At 37.9% G+C, this 18,526-nt stretch overlaps 1 protein-coding gene across 5 annotated transcripts in view; it reads right to left on the bottom strand.

Annotated features, from left to right (window-relative positions):
• Nucleotides 1–18,526, bottom strand: part of PUM1 (pumilio RNA binding family member 1) — a 134,159-nt gene that overhangs the window by 81,550 nt on the left and 34,083 nt on the right. For all 5 annotated transcript variants that reach the window (XM_004372027.2, XM_012554241.1, XM_004372028.1 and 2 more), the window contains one exon: nt 10,638–10,706. In XM_004372027.2, the coding sequence (XP_004372084.1) occupies nt 10,638–10,706 (69 nt within the window). The remainder of the gene's footprint in view (nt 1–10,637; nt 10,707–18,526) is intronic.

Here is an 18,526-nt window from a genome sequence, read left to right as displayed (position 1 = left end):
AGAAGGAGGTAATCTGATCTCTTCCAAATCAGAAAAACTGACATCAATTTTCTGGCCACTAAAAAATTTAAAAGTTACAGCACCTGAAGTACTTACTGGTGTCAAAAAGTATTACTTGAACATACCCTGAAATGCAGGGCCTGCATTAATCACTACTGGAAAATAACAAAAGTAGCAGAAAACATTATTTGCATTATGTTCTGAAAGAACATAAAAGATCTAAAACAGAAAAAAGAAAAATAAAAACAAAATACCCTACCAGGAATCAAAATGATACAATTCCAAGGCAACTTAAGATAAGCACACTGCCTAATAGTTTGGGACAGACTGTTAAACTTCATAATCTATTACAGATGAAGAAAGGAACAGTATCCAAGCAAGAAAGAAATGAACCTCGGCGGGACTGCTCAATGAATGCCTTAAAGGAGGGAGGATTTAAAGTGAACAAAAGAATGCAAAAAACTTTCCACAAAGAGCAAAGATAGAAGTGAAAACAAGCAGGATGACCATGGACGTGGGGAAGCAGTAAGGAGAGGGCGAAAAGTACAGCCACTTGTCAGTGAGGTTTTATGGAGCACCAAGGAGTTGAGCTCTAATCCAACCCATCCCAAACCAAACCAACTGCCATCGAGTTGATTCCGTCTCATAACGACCCTATAAGACAGGGTAGAACTGCCCCACAGGGTTCCCAAGGCTGTAAATCTTTACAGAAGCAGACTGCCACATCTTTCCCCTGTGGAGCAGCTGGTAAGTTCAAACTGCCAATCTTCCGGTCAGCAGCCAAGGGCTTTAACCACTGCGCACAAGGACTCCTTTCTAATCCAACAGAGAGCAATATATTAAAAGTTCTTTTTAAAAAGATAAGTCTGTTTTCACAGTTGCAAAGCACTGTTAGTCCTTTAACTTCCTTTCTACATTGATATTTAAACAATTTGTTGTTTCTGTTAGTTGCCATCAAGTGCATTCTACTCACAGCGACCCAATGTGTGCAGAGTAGAACAGCTTCATAGGGTTTTCAAGGCTGTGACCTTTCAGAAGCAGATCACCAGACCTGTCTTCCGAGGTGCCTCTGGGTGGGTTTGAACCACCAATCTTATGGCTAGTAGTCACTGCTTAACCATTTGCACCACCCAGGGAACTTAAAAAATCTGACAATCTGACGATCCTCCCCGCAATGTGGTGAGTGGGAGGCTGGGAGGCTAAGCAAGAGATCAACGCAGTAATCTACGCAAGAAATAGGAAGAGAAGGGACCTATAGAAATGAGGGCAAGGAAGGAACAAACTGCTGCTTGGATGCCTCTCTCAGCTTTCAGAGCACAAAAAAAAAAGTTACATAAATTTCAGAAGTGAAGATTCAGATTCATATCATCCTGTTATGATGATCAAGAATGAAGCCACTAAGTGTACACAAGCCAGTCTACCACTGAAGCTCTTTTAATCAGGAATCTTCTATAGAGTCAGCTGAGAGCAAAAGGCTAGACGAAAACAGGATCCAAGTATGGAAAAGTATGGTACTGCAAGTTTTACAGGCCCAATGGGTAAAGTTTTGAGGCTGCCCTGAAGATTCAGAACGGTGATGGGAAACAGTAAGAGCAAAAAGTGCAATTAAGTAGAGATAAAAACAATTTGGTAGTTCTTAAATTTTAGGACAACCACAAATTAGTTAGAATTGCAAACAGTAGGTTCTTTGATTGATAGCTACGGTTAACTCCAAAATGCACTCTCTCCACAGAATCACAAGGGTTTCCCAGTATTCTTTTTTCTTTTTTTGAACATTTTATTGTGGTATGGGTGAAAGTTTGCACAGCAAATTAGCTTCCCATTCAACAATTTATATACATTTTGTTTTGTGACATTAGTTGCAATCCCCTCATTGTGACAGCATTCTACCCACTTCCTCCTTGAGTTCCCCATTTCCATCTTTCCTGCCCCTTCTTGCCTTCTGAACTTTGTTTTTGGGCAGATGCTGCCCTTTTGGTCTTGTGTGGTTGGCTGTTCTGAGGAGTATGTTGCCAGTGTTCTTTACCACACCAAAGAACACAATTACTGTCAATAACTTCATCCTTGAAACGAAGCACAGAAAAGGCATGGTTTATACTTCCATAAAGCATGCTCTTGATTAAAAAAAAAAAAAAAATTGAGATACTTTTCTGTTAGTAGCCTCAAACTCTTATGCTATTTTATCATAAATTAACCTGGACAAGCTCCACACCAATCCCTTCTCCACTGCACATTCCCTCCTGAATCCACTGAAAGAATAGCTGTCTTTATTCCCACTTCGAGTTCCTGAAGTAAAGTCAAAGAAAGGAGTACTGGAATAGAGTCAAAGAAACATCTTTATTGTCTTCACAAAACCTGCTAGGCTGAAAGTAGAGTATGTTCAGAAAATGATGAAATGCCCAGGATAAATCATTTCTTTCTGCATGATATAACACATAAGGAAACAGAGGGCTATGTTTTAAGTCACCTATAAACAAGGTCATATGTTTTTATATATGTATAAACTATATGGTTTGATCTACAGCATAACCACATTCATGTTACAATATGTCTACACCTTAATAATTTAAAAAATGATTCTTTAATAATTACATAAATACTTGAGATCCCACTGTGCTAAAGATAAGCTCCCAGATCACTCAGGAAATGTGTAAAGTTCACAAAACCATGAAACATCTAGATCAGTCCATGATCAACCCACCCACTCACATCCCCAAAGCAGGAAGCAAACAGCTCAGCTAAGAGAGGAGAAAGAGCCGTTCACCTCAAGATGGGACCCAATAATACTCAAACCCAGCCACACACCTAGTCACAGCCTCAAAGTATTTTTAATTATTGAACTGACAAGGATCTCCATACACCAGATATGGATAAGTGCCCTCTTTCATTCATTCCAAGAGATGAAAATTCCATAGAAATGGCTGCTATATATATAGGGAATACCAATACAGAAAACCAATTACTACTACATGCCTTCACTATAATGAGAACAACATAAATTAATCAAAAGACAATGAATTCATATGGAACGTGTGGTTAACTGCCCTGATGAACAACTGTCTCCTGCTCTGCCATGAGACCAGAAGAACTGAATGGTGCCTGGCTACCATTACTGAACATGTTGATCAAAGATTCTATAGATGAATCCTGATCAAAAGGGGGAAATGGAGAACAGAATTTCAAATTCTCATGGACTCCAGACTTTCTGGAGTCATGAAGTTGGATGAAGCCCTGAAACTATTGCCCTGTTGTTGTTAGGTACTGTCGAGCTGGTTCCGACTCATAGCCACCCTATGTATGACAGAGCGAAATACTGCCCAGTCCTGTGCCATTTTCACAGTCGTTGCTATGTTTGAGCCCACTGCTGCAGCCACGGTGTCAATCCATCTTGTTGAGGTTCTTCCTCTTTTTTGATGACCCTCTACTTTACCAAGCATGATGTCCTTCTTCAAGGACTGGTCCCTCTTAATAACATGTCCAAAGTACGTGAGACAAAGTCTCACCATCCTTGCTTTACCCTGAGATAATCTTTAAACCAAAAATATTCCCTGAAGTCTTCTGAAAACCAAATAATAGTTTAGCTTAACTAGTATAAAAAAAAGTCTGCCTTGAGCATTATGCTCTTTTAAGAACTTATCTATATGGGAACAAAGTGACAACAGCAACTCGAAAGCTTAAACAGGAACCTTAGAGGTCAGTGAGTTTATGTTAATGAGGGAAGAACAACTCAGAAAAGAAGGATGAGAGCGCTTGCACAACTTGAAGAATGTAACCAATGTCACTAAATTGTACATGTACAAATGGTTGAATTGGTGTGTATTTTGCTGCTAAATTCTCAACAACAAAATAAAACTTAAAAACAAAAAAAGAATGAATTAGCTGGTTCCTTATTGGCAATAGAACAGTACACAGAAAGAATTACACACAATATAGTTAATATAAGCTTGAGCAAGAAATGTAACAAAACTAATTCCAGTTTTTAAACACCATTATATTAAATATCATTATGTCTAGTTGTATATATGTAATGAGGATATGTCCCAGCAGACGGTCCAGAGAAAGTGTCCTATAGTTACAACTATTATTAAACAAAAGATCCTTTCTAACAAATGTCTTTATATATCTGATTCAACTCAGAGGATAACAGCATTGCAGATTTAATATTCATCTATGTACTCTATGGAGACATGATGGCACAGTGGTTAAGAGCTTCGCTGCTAACCAAAAGGTCAGCAGTTCGAATCCACCAGCTGCTCCTTGAAAACCCTATGGGGCAGTTCTACTCTGTCCTGTAGGGTTGCTATGAGTCGGAATCGACTCAACAGCAACAGGTTTTATGTACTCTATGTTTGCAGAAGTATTTATTGAATGATCTGAACCCATAAAAATTTGGAGAAAGTTGAATGAATGTTTTTCAGTTCTGTCTGTTCCTTATCCTCTCCTCCACATCCCCCCATCCCTTACAGTGGAAAAGTAAAGAAAAGTAATCTCAACAGAGAATACAGCCGATAAGTATTTACTGAATTGAACTGAGGTTTCTTGGGAGAAGAGAGGTACCAAATTCTGACAGGAAAGAGGAATCCATGCTTAGAAAAAAATATTTACTAGTATCTGATTCATTCAACACAATGTATTAAGCAGCCACTGTTTACAAGGTGCATTAACAGCTAAAGTCCTTGCCCTCAACAAACTTGTGCAGGAGGAAATGGAAAACATGAACAGAAATCACTGTATATAAAAAAAAAATTAGGGCCATAAGAATGATACAAATCACCTCTTTAATTTCCCTCCACAACTTTTGCTTGGTGTAAGCCAAGAAAGCTTTTATAGAGAAACTGATACTTGAAGCTTGATTTTAAATAATGGGTACACTCTGCATATAGAGAAATGAACAATGGAAAAACTCAGGATTTGGAGTAATAGAGACCTGGATTCAAATGTCAGCTCATGATCACATTAATCTCTCTAATACCTGTTTTACTCATCTATAAAAGGGCATCGTAATACAGCTGGACCATTGTGAAGATTGCATAAGATAAAGTATATGGAATATCACAGTACCTGGCAAATCATATATATGCTAAATATATTACAGCTATTATTTTTTCTAAACCTAACAAAAGAGAACTTGAAATCAACCCACATCTTGACATTTATGACCTTAGCTTAAGTCACTTAACCTTAGGACTCATTTTCTTCATCTAAAAAATGGGACTAATACAACTCAAAAACCTTCTGGGAAATTCACATAGATAGATAATAAAATCAATGCCACAATGTCCTGAAAAGTGTTAATGTATTATGGAAGTTATCTGGTTGATTTACTCTCAAATAAAGCATACTGATGTGGATGAAAAAATGACAACATTTTAGCCAAAGGAGGAAGGAGGAAGAGAAATTTAAGGAAAAGACAGATTAAGCCATACATGGATCACAACCTGCTGCAAAAGAGTAAGTTTTACTGCATTTAAACAATTTAAGATCACTCAACACACACAGCAGCAGTGCAGGACAGAAGGCAGATACTGTAGTAAGTAGGGTTCCATACAAAGTGGCAGGACAAAATTGGGAACCAGTTTCCAAATGTCAGATGCACCCACATTCTCAGAGTTAGAAGACACCTTTCTCCTACCTTGTTCTCCAAAATGCCCAATTCTAATCCCAAAATTATTATGAGATCCCAGGAACTTCTCCAAACAAGACTCATGAAGAGGTCAGTTTAACATGTAGTCATTAACCTAATATAAGATTAGGTCTACAGAAAGTTATTAACTAAGATCTCAATTTTCCACATCACTTGGGCTGGCTAGCTATCTTTTATCTAAAGTAAACATTTCACTTTAAGAGCAAGATTTCAAAAATGCCCAACAACCAAATGGTATTGATATAAGTTTAATGGAACTAGGTAGCTTTTACCATTCCTATCGTACTCAAAGCTACATTTTGGGGAAAGGGTATTAGTTACACTGCTTACTCAAATATTTTCACATTAACGCACCACAAGACTATTAATCTTTCCTCCCATCTGCAACGAAAGCTGCATGATCTTCATGGCAGGCAGCGTGTGTGCTTTCCAAAACTCAATCCATTCTGGATTCAACTGAGCTACTCTTAAAGGACTCAGACTGCAAGGATTGCCAGTGGGAGGTAGCCCTTCCAGGGCTGTGGATCCTAGAAGCACTCTGAGCTAACCAAAAGCTTCCAATTCTATAAGACAATTTGTTTCCAATAATAGAAAGAGGAGGGATAGAATTTAAACAAACTTGGCCTCCACATTAGGCTCCCATTTGCCCTGATTCCAGAATTACCATCCCATAAGCCCTGATGGACACTTCATTGCCTTAAGGAGCTGCAGAAAGGTGGATTAGTCACCTGGAGAGCCCAGTGAAGTTACAGAATCTCTAAATCACAAAGGGTAAGTCACTCTAAAAGATGCCCACATCCTAGAAAAAGGACCTATTCCTTTTTTTTAATTTCTAAAAACAGAAGTATGGGCAAGTACCAAAAATCTTAGGCCTGAAAAGGTCCTGGGAAACTATGTAGTCCATCTTTGTCTCATAGATGGAAAAGGGAGAAGTCCAAAGAAGATGAATGCCTAAGCGAAGGCTGAAAGCTGTGACTTCAAGGTTCTGGTCCAGTGTTATCTCTATCTCACCATGTTTTATCTTTCTTAGGGTTAACAGCTCCTCTGAATCACTATCAAATTCTTCCCTCTGCAAACCATTCTGTTATCTCACACTTCTGGATAGAAATACTATGTAATATCTAACCAGAATCTGCAGCTACTATTTAAATATATCTCACGTTATCCTAATGCCAGTGGACACAGTAGTAGTCATTATCACTCCATATACAGGAGCTCTTTTCAGATTTCCTTCCTTAGGTTTACAAACTTGTCTCTTACCAAGGGTGAGTTTTCTATACTTCAGTTTTATAAGATAAAGATGAAGGGCCATATATCTATGTACATTCCACTTATATGAAAATAATCATACCACTATCTCTTAACTTCGCCGAAGTGGTCAAGTTTACTACATGTAAAACATCCAGGAATATAAGGGAAGAGAGTCTCTGGTTTTTAAAAGCTAGAAAATCAGTTATGCAGAAGCAGGTGCCTTTCTGCCAAGGCTCTAAGTATTTTCCAATTAGAACCCCTGGGATGGCACAGGACTGGGCAGCATTTTGTTCTGTTGTGCATAAGGTCGCCATGAGTCGAGGGCCAATTCAATGGTAATTAACCACCACCACCTCTTTACAAATCCGTCCTTCTTAGGATGCAGACAGTAATAATGCTGTTCTTCCTACCAGTGGAGCAAATAAGTCATGCAAGATCATAAACCAAACCAATGCAGAAACAGAGCCCAGATACCCAAAGTCTGTAAGCCTTCCTCTGAATTAAGAACATACCCTCTTAAATACTCAACTAACAGACTAATCTCTTTCATATGTAAATAAAATAAGCTGCACAAGTATGTGTTTTTAAACTTTTCAGGATAAGGACACTAAGTTGAATAAAAGAGACAAGTAAGGTAAGTAGATAAAATATTTTAAATTAATTTGTGCCCCAGTCCTAAAACATTTTCCTATTTTCCTTCTTCTGTTGACTTTCTAGAATAGAAGGTAAGTAAAGCACTGTACTCTTGAGCCCTTCAGCTAAGAACAGCTGTACTTAAAGACAACCAATGAGGCTCAAGGGTTATATTTTAAGTAGCTACTTCTTACCAAGATTTCTACTAAAAAACGCTCTAAATCTTTCAAAGTGACACCCAGAATCTAGTGGGTTTGAAGAAAAAGTGTTAACAAGAGCCAAGCAAAAAAAAAAAAAAGAGCCAAACAGTATTAACTTTAACTACTAGATCTCAGTTGCTTTGGAGTCAATTCTCTTTGAATTCTAAAGATTAATGCATTCTTGTACAGGTATTTTTACCCTAATGAGGACTCACAACACACATAAACGCACACACAAACACACAAAATAACTGCAGCAAAAATATACTATGCCAGGCTTAAAAGTCCATGCAACTTATTTGAACTTTTAGTGTTTGCTTATATGGTAAGTACTATATTTACACACACAATGTTCTCCTTCCTCACCCAGAGACGTATTGCTAAAAGGAAAATTAATGAAGTTAAATTACTCAGAAGCTGTGCTTTTTTTTTATTATAAAAGCTTAGTTTTTACATTTATCTTTTGTGCTATTCTGCCCTGTAAGGCTGAAAAAAATATTCTCCAAATCTGCCCCTATACAAATGCTAACTATACTAGAAGACTCTCGTCAATGCCTACACCTCCTCTATTAAAGTCATCTTCAGCTATCCTGCCAATACTAACCGCTCCCTTCTCTGAACTCCAACCGTATATTTAAAAAAAAAGCTGTTCGTCTGTTTTCATATGTATTCATTGTATGCTCAAATAGCTAAAGAGTTTCTTGAATACAGAAACTTCATTCCATACTTAATCAGACTGTCCACTTAGTGCCTAGACACTGGGTTATGCTTTCAAAAAATAACTTCAGTAAATATCTATATTTTGGGAGTGGGTATATAAGGTATTTCTTAAATCCTCCCCAAAATATCAACTTTTATAAAGCTTACTAAAATCAGATATTTTTACCTCTCAATTATTTTACAATTATTGGTCTCCTCTACTCTAATTAAGGCCACATGCTTAGGAGTGAGAGGACGCCAGGTCCAAATCCCTGCTCCATCAATACTGCACCCTAGGCAACTTAATTCATCTCTTTTGTCCCTTTACCTTAAGGGGATAACAGAACTGCCCTCACAGAGTTACTGACGAGATAATATATGCAAAACTTTTAGCATATACCTATTAAGTGCTCAACAAATGGTAGTTGTTGCTATTGTTACTCTGTGAATAAATAAGGAAGGAGGAATGACACAGCATTACTGTTCGAATGTACTTTTAGTTATTTATATATGCCTACATGCACTTCTGAGAAATTACATATGTATATAAAAAAATGGCATTTCTAGAAAAAAATGATTAAAAGACATTTTGTTAACTTGTCATTTAAATAAAATTCAACCTCCACTAAACTGTTTGCTCTTCTTCAATTGCTCTTAACAAGCCTTCAGAGATTGAGAACTGCTGCTTACAAAAGAGCAACCAAGGATAATATCTATTTTGTATAATTTTAAAAAAAAACTTGAATCGTTTTTTTGGTGGAGTAGATCGGGGGGGGAAAGTAAATCTGGTTTTCCCCTCAATACTTAAATATCAGACACATCTGTTAACTTCCCACTAAAAGTTTGCTCCAGAAGTTAGCTGAGAAGTCTTTTGCCCAATAACGTATAGGGTTTACTGATGTGCACTATTGCAATGATACTAAACAGTCACACGGAACACAAGGATTCCTACAAACCTTTGTTCTTAAAGCTCCAGAGGAAAAACCAGAACAAGCCAAAACCCCATGAACATGACACTGGACACTAGACTCTATGACCAGAACCTGATTCAGAAAAGTTGGAAACTAAATCTTATTAAAAAAAAAAAAGAAAGAAAGAAAGAAAGCAAAAATCTCAGGACCAAAACACCAAAAGAGCTTAACTTTTCAGTGTTTAACCACAAAGGCAGTCAATGAATATTTGTTACAAATTCAGAAGAAGAATTATCTTACTCAATTCTGAATTCCCAGAACCTAGCTAGCACAGTGCCTGGATCAAAGAATATTTGCTAAATCAAAGTACAAATGCACTTAATGAGTGGCGTAAATGAGAAATCTAGGATATAGCAGTTCTCCCACCTTTAAAACATTAAAATAAATATGGGAGTTTATAAATACTAGTTATACAAAAAGCAAACTGATGGGAGACCCAAAGGTTACTCTCCAGAACAAGAGAGTCACAAGCAAATGCCCCCATCCTGTGAACTGGTGCTATCTTAAGCAATTAATTCAGATGGCATATTCTTTCTTTATCATCAATACATTCTTGTCATCAACAACTAGAACAACCAAAAGTTGGCTATCTATACTCTCCTTTCAGAATTACAGCAACCCTCCCTAACAGTATAAAGGATGACATAGTAAACTTTGTTTTTGTACATTTTATATGTTACAAACAAACCAAAGTTCTTGTTTCTGACAAGTTTCTAAGAGGACTTTGCTCAGGCCTCTGCCTTCTGCAACTATTTCACCAGAAACTTAACAACCTTCCCTTTACAATGGAGCTCCAAGCAACTTCCTCAAAAAAGGCACTATTCTAAAAATAGGTTGTCAACATATTCTGAATAGCAGCATACCTATTTAAAACTCCCTTCCACTGCAAAGCAATCTAGCAACTGGAAAATGAGGCAGAAGTAAAGCCATTAGAGGCATATAAAATTAAATTATTTTTTAAACTTTTAATGCCTCAGTTTACAACTTACTGGTTGATATTCAATAACTTGCGCACATGTTTTAAGCTGACTTGTTTTTAAGACATTAGGCTAAGGTTAAGATTTTTCCTATGATACAGTCTTGGCAAAATTCTGCAACATCCCATTCCTATCATGAGGATGGCCACAAGGAAAAGCAAGCACACACTTCTGGAGACTAGATTCGGACACATTTGATGAAAGACAACTCCAACCTTCCCTTTAAAACAGGCCCACTTTTCTGACACACCATTTCACTTACCTCTCCCATCGCTCTTCCCTCCAGAGCAAGTGCTTGAAAATCATGATTCAGTTCATCCATAGAACGTACCTATTGTTCAGAATAGAGGAGGGAAAAGCTTCAAGTCAGTATCTTGAATTTCACATACACATTACAAACAACTGAAAAGCTTTTCTATGTTTACTTTCAGACAGTGACAAAGACCATAACAATAATCAAGTGACTGAGATTAAACATTCACTTACCTTTAACCAGCAGGGTACAGGAATGCCCCTTGCTTTCTCTCCCCTCCCATTCCCTTTTGTTTTCAAAATGAAAAACACACAAAAATCAAGCCAAGATTACAAACGATCCAGAAAAAGAAAAAGCAAATTCCATCCATGAGAACTATGTTAGGTATTTTTCACACATTTTTAAACTTAATAAAGATGAACAAAACTAACATGCTGAAAGACACTAACAGTTAAACATGATTATGTGACCTACACCTAGCTACCATAGTGTCCCCTCCCCTACTGTGAATAATAAGGATAAATTAGGGGACTCATCTGATCCAACCCAACATTTCTTTGGTGAACCTCAGGAGGGTATGCTGCAAACTAACCAAGTGTCCCAACATTTCTGCACGTTGAAAGTTACCCGAGAGTCCTCAGAACCTCAAAAGTAGGAAAGAATAATAATAATAGCAGATATCACAAGAATCCCTCTTACCTATTATTAAACATACTCCTACCCACAGTGTAACAATCTGTCTAGGCTTCAATTTCCTAATCTCCAAAGTCATTAACCACAAGGTAATAAGCAACATCAAAGAAGAACTGTGAAATAGATTATTCAAAACAGTAATGATTCAAAAAAGCCCTTGTTGTCCACTAATCTTCTGGTCTTCACCAGGCCTTTCTTCTGAGGTGCCTCTGGGTACACCTGAACCTCCAACCTTCTGGTTAGCAATATTTGCACCACACACACACAAAAAAACCAAACCCGCTGCTGTCAGGTCAATTCCGACTCAGTGACCCTATAGAGCAGAGTAGACTGCTCCATATGGTTTCCAAAGAGCAGCTGGTGGATTCAAACTGCCAACCTTTTGGTTAGCAGCTGTAGCTCTTAACCACTGCGCCACACAGGGACTCCTAAATGGCACTGCCAGGACCCAAATATTCAGGTGTTCCAATTTAAAATTCACTGCCCTTTCTATGTTACCAAGCTGCCTCCATGGCAGCCACAGGAAGTTTCCACCCCCAATATTCTATTAGGAATACAGATAAAACTGCCTTCTATTTCTACTGTGGGCTTTGATGAGTGTGCTCTCTTGGTCTTCTTGCCTTTGCTTTCCACTGCCTCTTCCCCTAGCTTCAAAACTTATCCATCCTGTCCTCATAGCATTTCTTCCTGTACTCTCTTCCCACTAACTTTCTCACCACTTATTAACTGCTCTCTTGCATGTCTTCTCTTTTATTCTCTCTTCTCCCACTCCAGCCCTCTTTCTTTCAGGGTGTCTACCTTTGCCTCACCTACATAATGAACCATTCTTTCCCTGTATACCACCTTCCTGCCACCTGTAGACAACTAAGAAAGGAACCTCATTTTCTAAAGTTCTCTTTGCTAGTCCAGAAACTCCATTCACCCACAGTTAAAAAGACCAGACAAACTACACCATTCTCACAAGTGTTTTAATCTAATCAGGAACTTATTTGTTTTAACAGAAGCCTGGTATGGTCATCAACACTAGGCAGATTCTCTAGACGAAATTCTTTCCGGGAACCAAAACTAATGATCAGAAGGAGATGCTTGGGAATCAAGTGAAGTCAAAGAATAAAGACATATGGACGATTATAAGAATATTTTAGGCAGGTTACAAAAAAGCCTTTTCTACCCTAAAGATGGAGGGCTGGCTGGCAATTACAATCAGAGTAAATGCTACCATCATGACAGAATAATCTTTTCAAGTTCTTGTGCTCTACACCTTCCCTTCCACTAAAATTCAATTTGAGTGGCCTGTTAATTTCTAGTATCATTACTAATTCCTTCTTCACTTTTGCTAAGTCTCTAAGACTCCCTTCCTTCAACCAACTGACCCTATCTATCTCTTTTGGTTTCACAAAACTACTTCCTGTTTTTCACTTTGGGCCTCTACATGCCCCACCACTTACCAGTAATGTATAATTTTCTTATGCCCATCCAGGGCTTTTTCTACTGTTGCCCCTACCCGTAAAGGCATTTCCCACTCCCCTTACCAAAAGGGACAAAGCAAGTTGACTGCTTTAGTACCTGATCTACCTCTATATTCTTCCTCTTCCTCCCATCCAACGACATCATCCATACACATGACCTATGCTTCTGAGTTCCCTTCTATTCCCCAGATCCCAGAACTTTCTTCTGCGAGCCTCAACACCTGCCTTCTTGTTCTAACAGAGGTCCTGTCCTAACTGGAACTATAATTTAGCACATTAAGTTAGTTTTTTACCATGTGAGAAGTTTCAAAATCAAAACAGATAAACGCAGAAACTAAGTGAAAATTTGGGAAATTAAAATTAAACAAAAACATCACTTTACAAATCTATGTTTTAAGTACCCATCATCCCTTGAGAAGCCCTACTTACCATACCCAAGCACCTTTACACTTATCAGAATCAACAGGATGCCATACACTTCACTGTTAACTCATCTATAAAACTGTGCTAACATCAGCTACTTTACAAGTTTGTTGTAATGATTAAATGAGATAAAATGTCTAATATGTAGTATGTACTTATTCAACCTTATTCACTTCACACATTATTCTCTGTAAGTTACTGAAATGTCTCCTTCACACATTCATCCCGTCTTCCCCTACCCTCAAGACAGTAGAGGACAACTTCTGGTCATTCTCTCTTGAGGGAGGAAAAGGCCCAGAGGCTCTCTCTAGTTTAGCATTTCATTTCCATAATCAATACATCAGAAGTAACCAGATCACCTGAATGTCTAATATAACTTTTCAAAACCTAGCTTTTCAAAGTACATCCATTTTCTCTCTCCTCAATTCACAGCCAAATTATCAATTCAGAGAAACTTCCATTCTCCATTCTCATCCACCCAAAAAATCACTGGCTCAAGCCCATGATCTTTCAGTTCTCAATTAAAAAAAAAAACTCAGTAAGGTAAAAACCCACCGCCATCAAGTCAATTCCGACTCATAGTGACCCTACAGGACAGGGTAGAACTGCCCAATAGGGTTTCCAAGGATGTAAATCTTTACAGAAGCAGAGTGCCACATCTTCCTCCCAAGGAGCAGGTGGTGGATTTGAATCGTGGACCTTTCTACGCACTAGGGCACCTCTCACTCAGTATGGGATACTTGCAAAATTCTTTCATTTCTCACCTTCCATACTACCATTGTCTCTTGATTCTCCTCCTGCCTCTTTACTTAGATTTTTGTCTTTCTATTTTGCCAGCTACATTGCATTTTTTTAAACTGAAACACAGACTTAGGGACAAAGGTATTCCAAACAGTAAGACAATGATACAAATGAAAAGACAGATTATTTCATGAATTACAATCTATCAATTTTTCAAGCAGATATTATTGACCAAAGAGCAGAGTAAAGCAGACAACTATGGTAGATCATGCAGTCTAGAATTTTAAAAAACTATGGAAAAAGTAGGTCTTGACAGTATTCTGGTCCAGTTCTTGGCCTTGCTTAGCCAGCATTCCTGTCCTTGGATTACTGCCCTTAACTGCTTGGTGTGTCTATAATGAATGCCCCTTTAGTTGAGCCAGTTTAACCAGTTCTCTGTTGCCTCTACAGTAAAGTCTGAGACAGGAGGGTATCACTGAATTGGTATTTACTAAATCACACTGAAGTTTCTATTTAAAAGAGATGAACTCAGACCTATACTGTGTGCTTTGAAAATTAAAATTCAACAAATCAATACTTTTTAAATATTTTCCATTATAGGTATGTTTCAAAGACACCTCCCTAGAAAGGGCAACTTAGTGATTCGCACCACCTCTGGCCACAGAAAACTGTACCAACAGTATTCCCTCTCAATGGCCAAACCCCTGGAATCTGATGAGAAATGATAACTGAGGCTGAGGTATTAAGAGTCCTCTCTTGGCATCTGGGCCAGATACTATGGAGAGATTAACTGAAAGTTCCTAAAGACTTGGCAGCTGTGGCTGTTATTTGGGGTCAAGTATAACCTAATGAAGAAGCCCTGGTGGCTCAATGGTTAAGCACTCAGCACCAGCCACTCAACGGGAGAAAAGACCTAGTGATCTGCTCCTATAAAGACTACAGCCTAGGAAACCCTATGGGGCAGTTCTACTTTGTCACATGGAGTCACTATGAGTTGGAATTGACTTGACATCACAAAACAACACAACCTGATGAATAAGCAGAAAAAGGTCATCAACATAAAGAGAAAGAATGTACTGAAAGAAGCAGAGAGAGGAGACTCTGGAGCTCCTGAGAAACAAAGTCTCCCAATGACCAGGAGGCCCAGGTATATTGTTCTTGCTCTTGGGTTCACAGAGTCCCTGGTATTCTTTCATTAAATGCCATAAATTTTTTCTAGCTACAGTAGATTTTATTCCTTGAGACAAAAATGCCTTTATTAGAATATTAATTTCCTCATCCACTGAATCTACAGAGGCCTTTCTCCTCTACACCTAACCCTGTTCTCCTGGAGGATTTGTTTATACATGCAAGCCTAGGTCATAATGGCTGTATATCACTAACATACATCCAGAACAATATGAACAGAAGAGCTGGTGCCAAGAACCATTACAGGAAGAAGATACCAGAAAGAAAAGGCCAGGCAAAAGCAGGAAAAACTTGAGCAATGAGAAGAGGAAATGGAATATGAGAATTAACCTAATTAAGGAGAGGAAAGCCTAGTAAGTCTATTCTACAGCATCTTCTTCTCCACCATATTTGTATTATTAACAACAGCAAACTAATGTTTACTGACACTTACTTTGTACCAGGCCCTGTTCTATAAGTACTTTATAAGTTTTACCTCTTTAATAGTCATAATCCAAAAACAAGTATTATCTCCATTTTATAGGAAAAGCAATAAGTTAGTACATTCCTCAAAAAATATATAGATAAATTAGCATTCTGTCCCGGTTACTGAAAAAAAGGGAAATAAAACTACTCTTCATTTTTGATAAGTGGCTGCAAACTCCATTACACATTCTTATTTATGAGTGTTCCCATTCTAATTTATTCACTGTCAATAATAACAATAAACACCATCATTTGTTGAGTTTCTGGCAATGTACTCCAGAATAGACATTGTCTCATTTTATACAGAAGGAAACTGAGGTTCTGAGAAATAGTTTGTCCAAAGTCATGCAGCTGATGAAGATCACAAGTGGAATTCACCCTCAGGTCTCTATACTGTTTTAACTACTACTCCTTGTCTCATCAACGACAAGGGCAACAAATCCAGCATGCCTGGGTTAAACAGTTGTCGTTCCATCAACTGATTACTATGCTATTTTTAGTTTCTCTTCCAAAACACACAGGGGGAAAAATGAAGTCACCACAGTAGCTAGGATTGGATTTAACTTCCTTTTTTTACTTATCATTAAAAATTGCTACTACTCTTAACAATTAAAGCAAATGCTACTAAAATTACATATTATGTAATGCTTTGATTGGCATTCTGCTAAGATGGTGAACAGACCCAAATGATGAATGAACTACAATTAAGTTATCTCAACTATTTGCACTACCAGACTAATACAGACCACCACCACCAGTTGCTGTCAACCCCATGTGTTTCCGAATAGAACTCTGAAGGGTTTTCAATAGCTGTCATCTTTCGGAAGTAGATAACCAGGTCTTTTTACCAAGAGGCCTCTGGGTACATTCAAACAGTCAACCTTTATAGCCAAAAACTTAACCATTTGTGCCACCCAGGGACTCCTACCAGAATATATACCTCATGAAAATGCCACCACTTCCTAGACATAAAACAATTTAGAAAGCAAAAAGAATGCATATATTTTCAAAATCAATGTATCCTATGATACTGTTAGGTGCTTGCTGAGTCAATTCCAACTCACAGCGACCCTATAGGACAGAGTAGAACTGCCCCATATGGTTTCCTAGGCTGTAAATCTTCACAGGAGCACATCACCAGGTCCTTTCTTCCATGGAGCCACTGGTGGGTTCGAACTGTCTACCTTTTGGTTAACAGTCCAGCACGTAGCCATTGTGCCACCAGGGCTAATATGTTACTCCCATTGCCATCGAGTCGATTCCAACTCATAGCGACCCTATAGCACAAAGTAAAACTGTCCCATAGGGTTTCCAAAGCTGAAATCTTTATGAAAGCAGACTATCACATCTTTCTCCTGCAGAGTGGCTGCTGGGTTCAAACAGCTGGCCTTTTGGTTAGCAGCCGAGTACTTTCTAACCACTGCGCCACCAGGGCTCCTTCCTATGATACTAATGACTTTTAAATATAAAGGCCTCACAAGTGATGCTTCTGCCAGTCTCTTCTTTCATAACTTCACCAAATATGATGAAGTTAAAATCAATAATGGGGGCAAGATTATTTTAACTGAAGACAGATACTATTTAATTGATATAGAAGACTCTAATAAAAAGTTTAAACTTTAAGATAATGATAAATCTATCTTTGCCTATCTGGAAAAGGCATGGGTTAACACTGTTAAACTACTAGCCATCTATGTTGTTGTTAGGTACCATCGAGTCAGTTCCAACTCATAGCGACCCTATGTACAACAGAAAGAAACACTGCCCAGTTCCGTGCCATCCTCAACAATCATTTTTATGCTTGAGCCCATTGTTGCAGCCACTGTGTCAATCCATCTCATTGAGGGGCTTCCTAATTTTCACTGACCCTCTACTTTACCAAGAGGCACAGAATTGGCTTTTCTCCAGGGACTGATCCCTCCTGATAACATGTCCGAAGTATGTGAGACCAAGTCTTGTCATCTTTGCTTCTAAGGAGTATTCTGGCTGTACTTCTTCCAAGACAGATTTGTTCATTCTTTTGGCAGTCCAGGATATATTAATATTCTTCGCCAACTCTGTAACTCAAAGGTGTCAATTCTTCTTTGGTCTTCCTTACTCATTGTCTAGTTTTCGCAAGCATATGAGGTGAGTGAAAACACCATGGCTTGGGTCGGGCGCAACATAGTCTTCAAGGTGACATCTTTACGACATCTATATGAGTGACTTATTCTTGACTTTCAAAAGAACAGATTCCAATGGGGAAAAAAAAAAAAACACCTAAGGGAATTACTTTGTTTCTCAAGAAACCGTATCAAACAACTATACAGAATATTATATTTACATTGAAAAATTATTTACAAAAGGAGAAAACACTGAAGGGTCTTTGATAGCAGTGAAGTCTCATTCTGAAATACCAAAGTGATGACATATGCTAAAAGCAAAAAAGGTAAATCAAGAATGTTCATCTGAAAATTCTCAAATCAGGTTGTTATAATCTGGAAGTATCAAGCTCTCTGCAAAAAAACAAAATTAAATTTGAAATATTTACTGCCACCTTTGGAATGAGGAAAAATCTTACTGGCAAAGTATAACAATCTGTGTAAGTAATACGAAAGTTACACATACTTGTCTACAAAAAGAGGACCAGATTCGCTTTTCCAAAGTTTTGTTAATATTAATTTATTTGAGATTGATTTTCTCATCCCTTGTGCTCACTAACAGAAATGTGATAGGAGGAATAAAACGTTCAGAAGAATTTCTTACATAAAAAGTTTGTGAAAGAAAACAAACTGTGGGCCTTCCACAGCCACTGATAAAATTTTCCTGCAAACTATAAGACAGCAAATATAGTTTTAAAAGGTGTACAGCTTAGTGCATGTAGAAATTTTTGAAATGGTGTATCTTTGGCTATGTGTATTTTCACAAAAAAAAAAAAAA

Source organism: Trichechus manatus, unplaced genomic scaffold (genome assembly GCF_000243295.1).
Source record: "Trichechus manatus latirostris isolate Lorelei unplaced genomic scaffold, TriManLat1.0 scaffold00015, whole genome shotgun sequence".
In the NCBI taxonomy this organism is placed as follows: domain Eukaryota; kingdom Metazoa; phylum Chordata; class Mammalia; order Sirenia; family Trichechidae; genus Trichechus; species Trichechus manatus.
The sequence above is the reverse complement of the archived record's forward strand: the minus strand, read 5'-3'. Positions and strand labels throughout refer to the sequence as shown.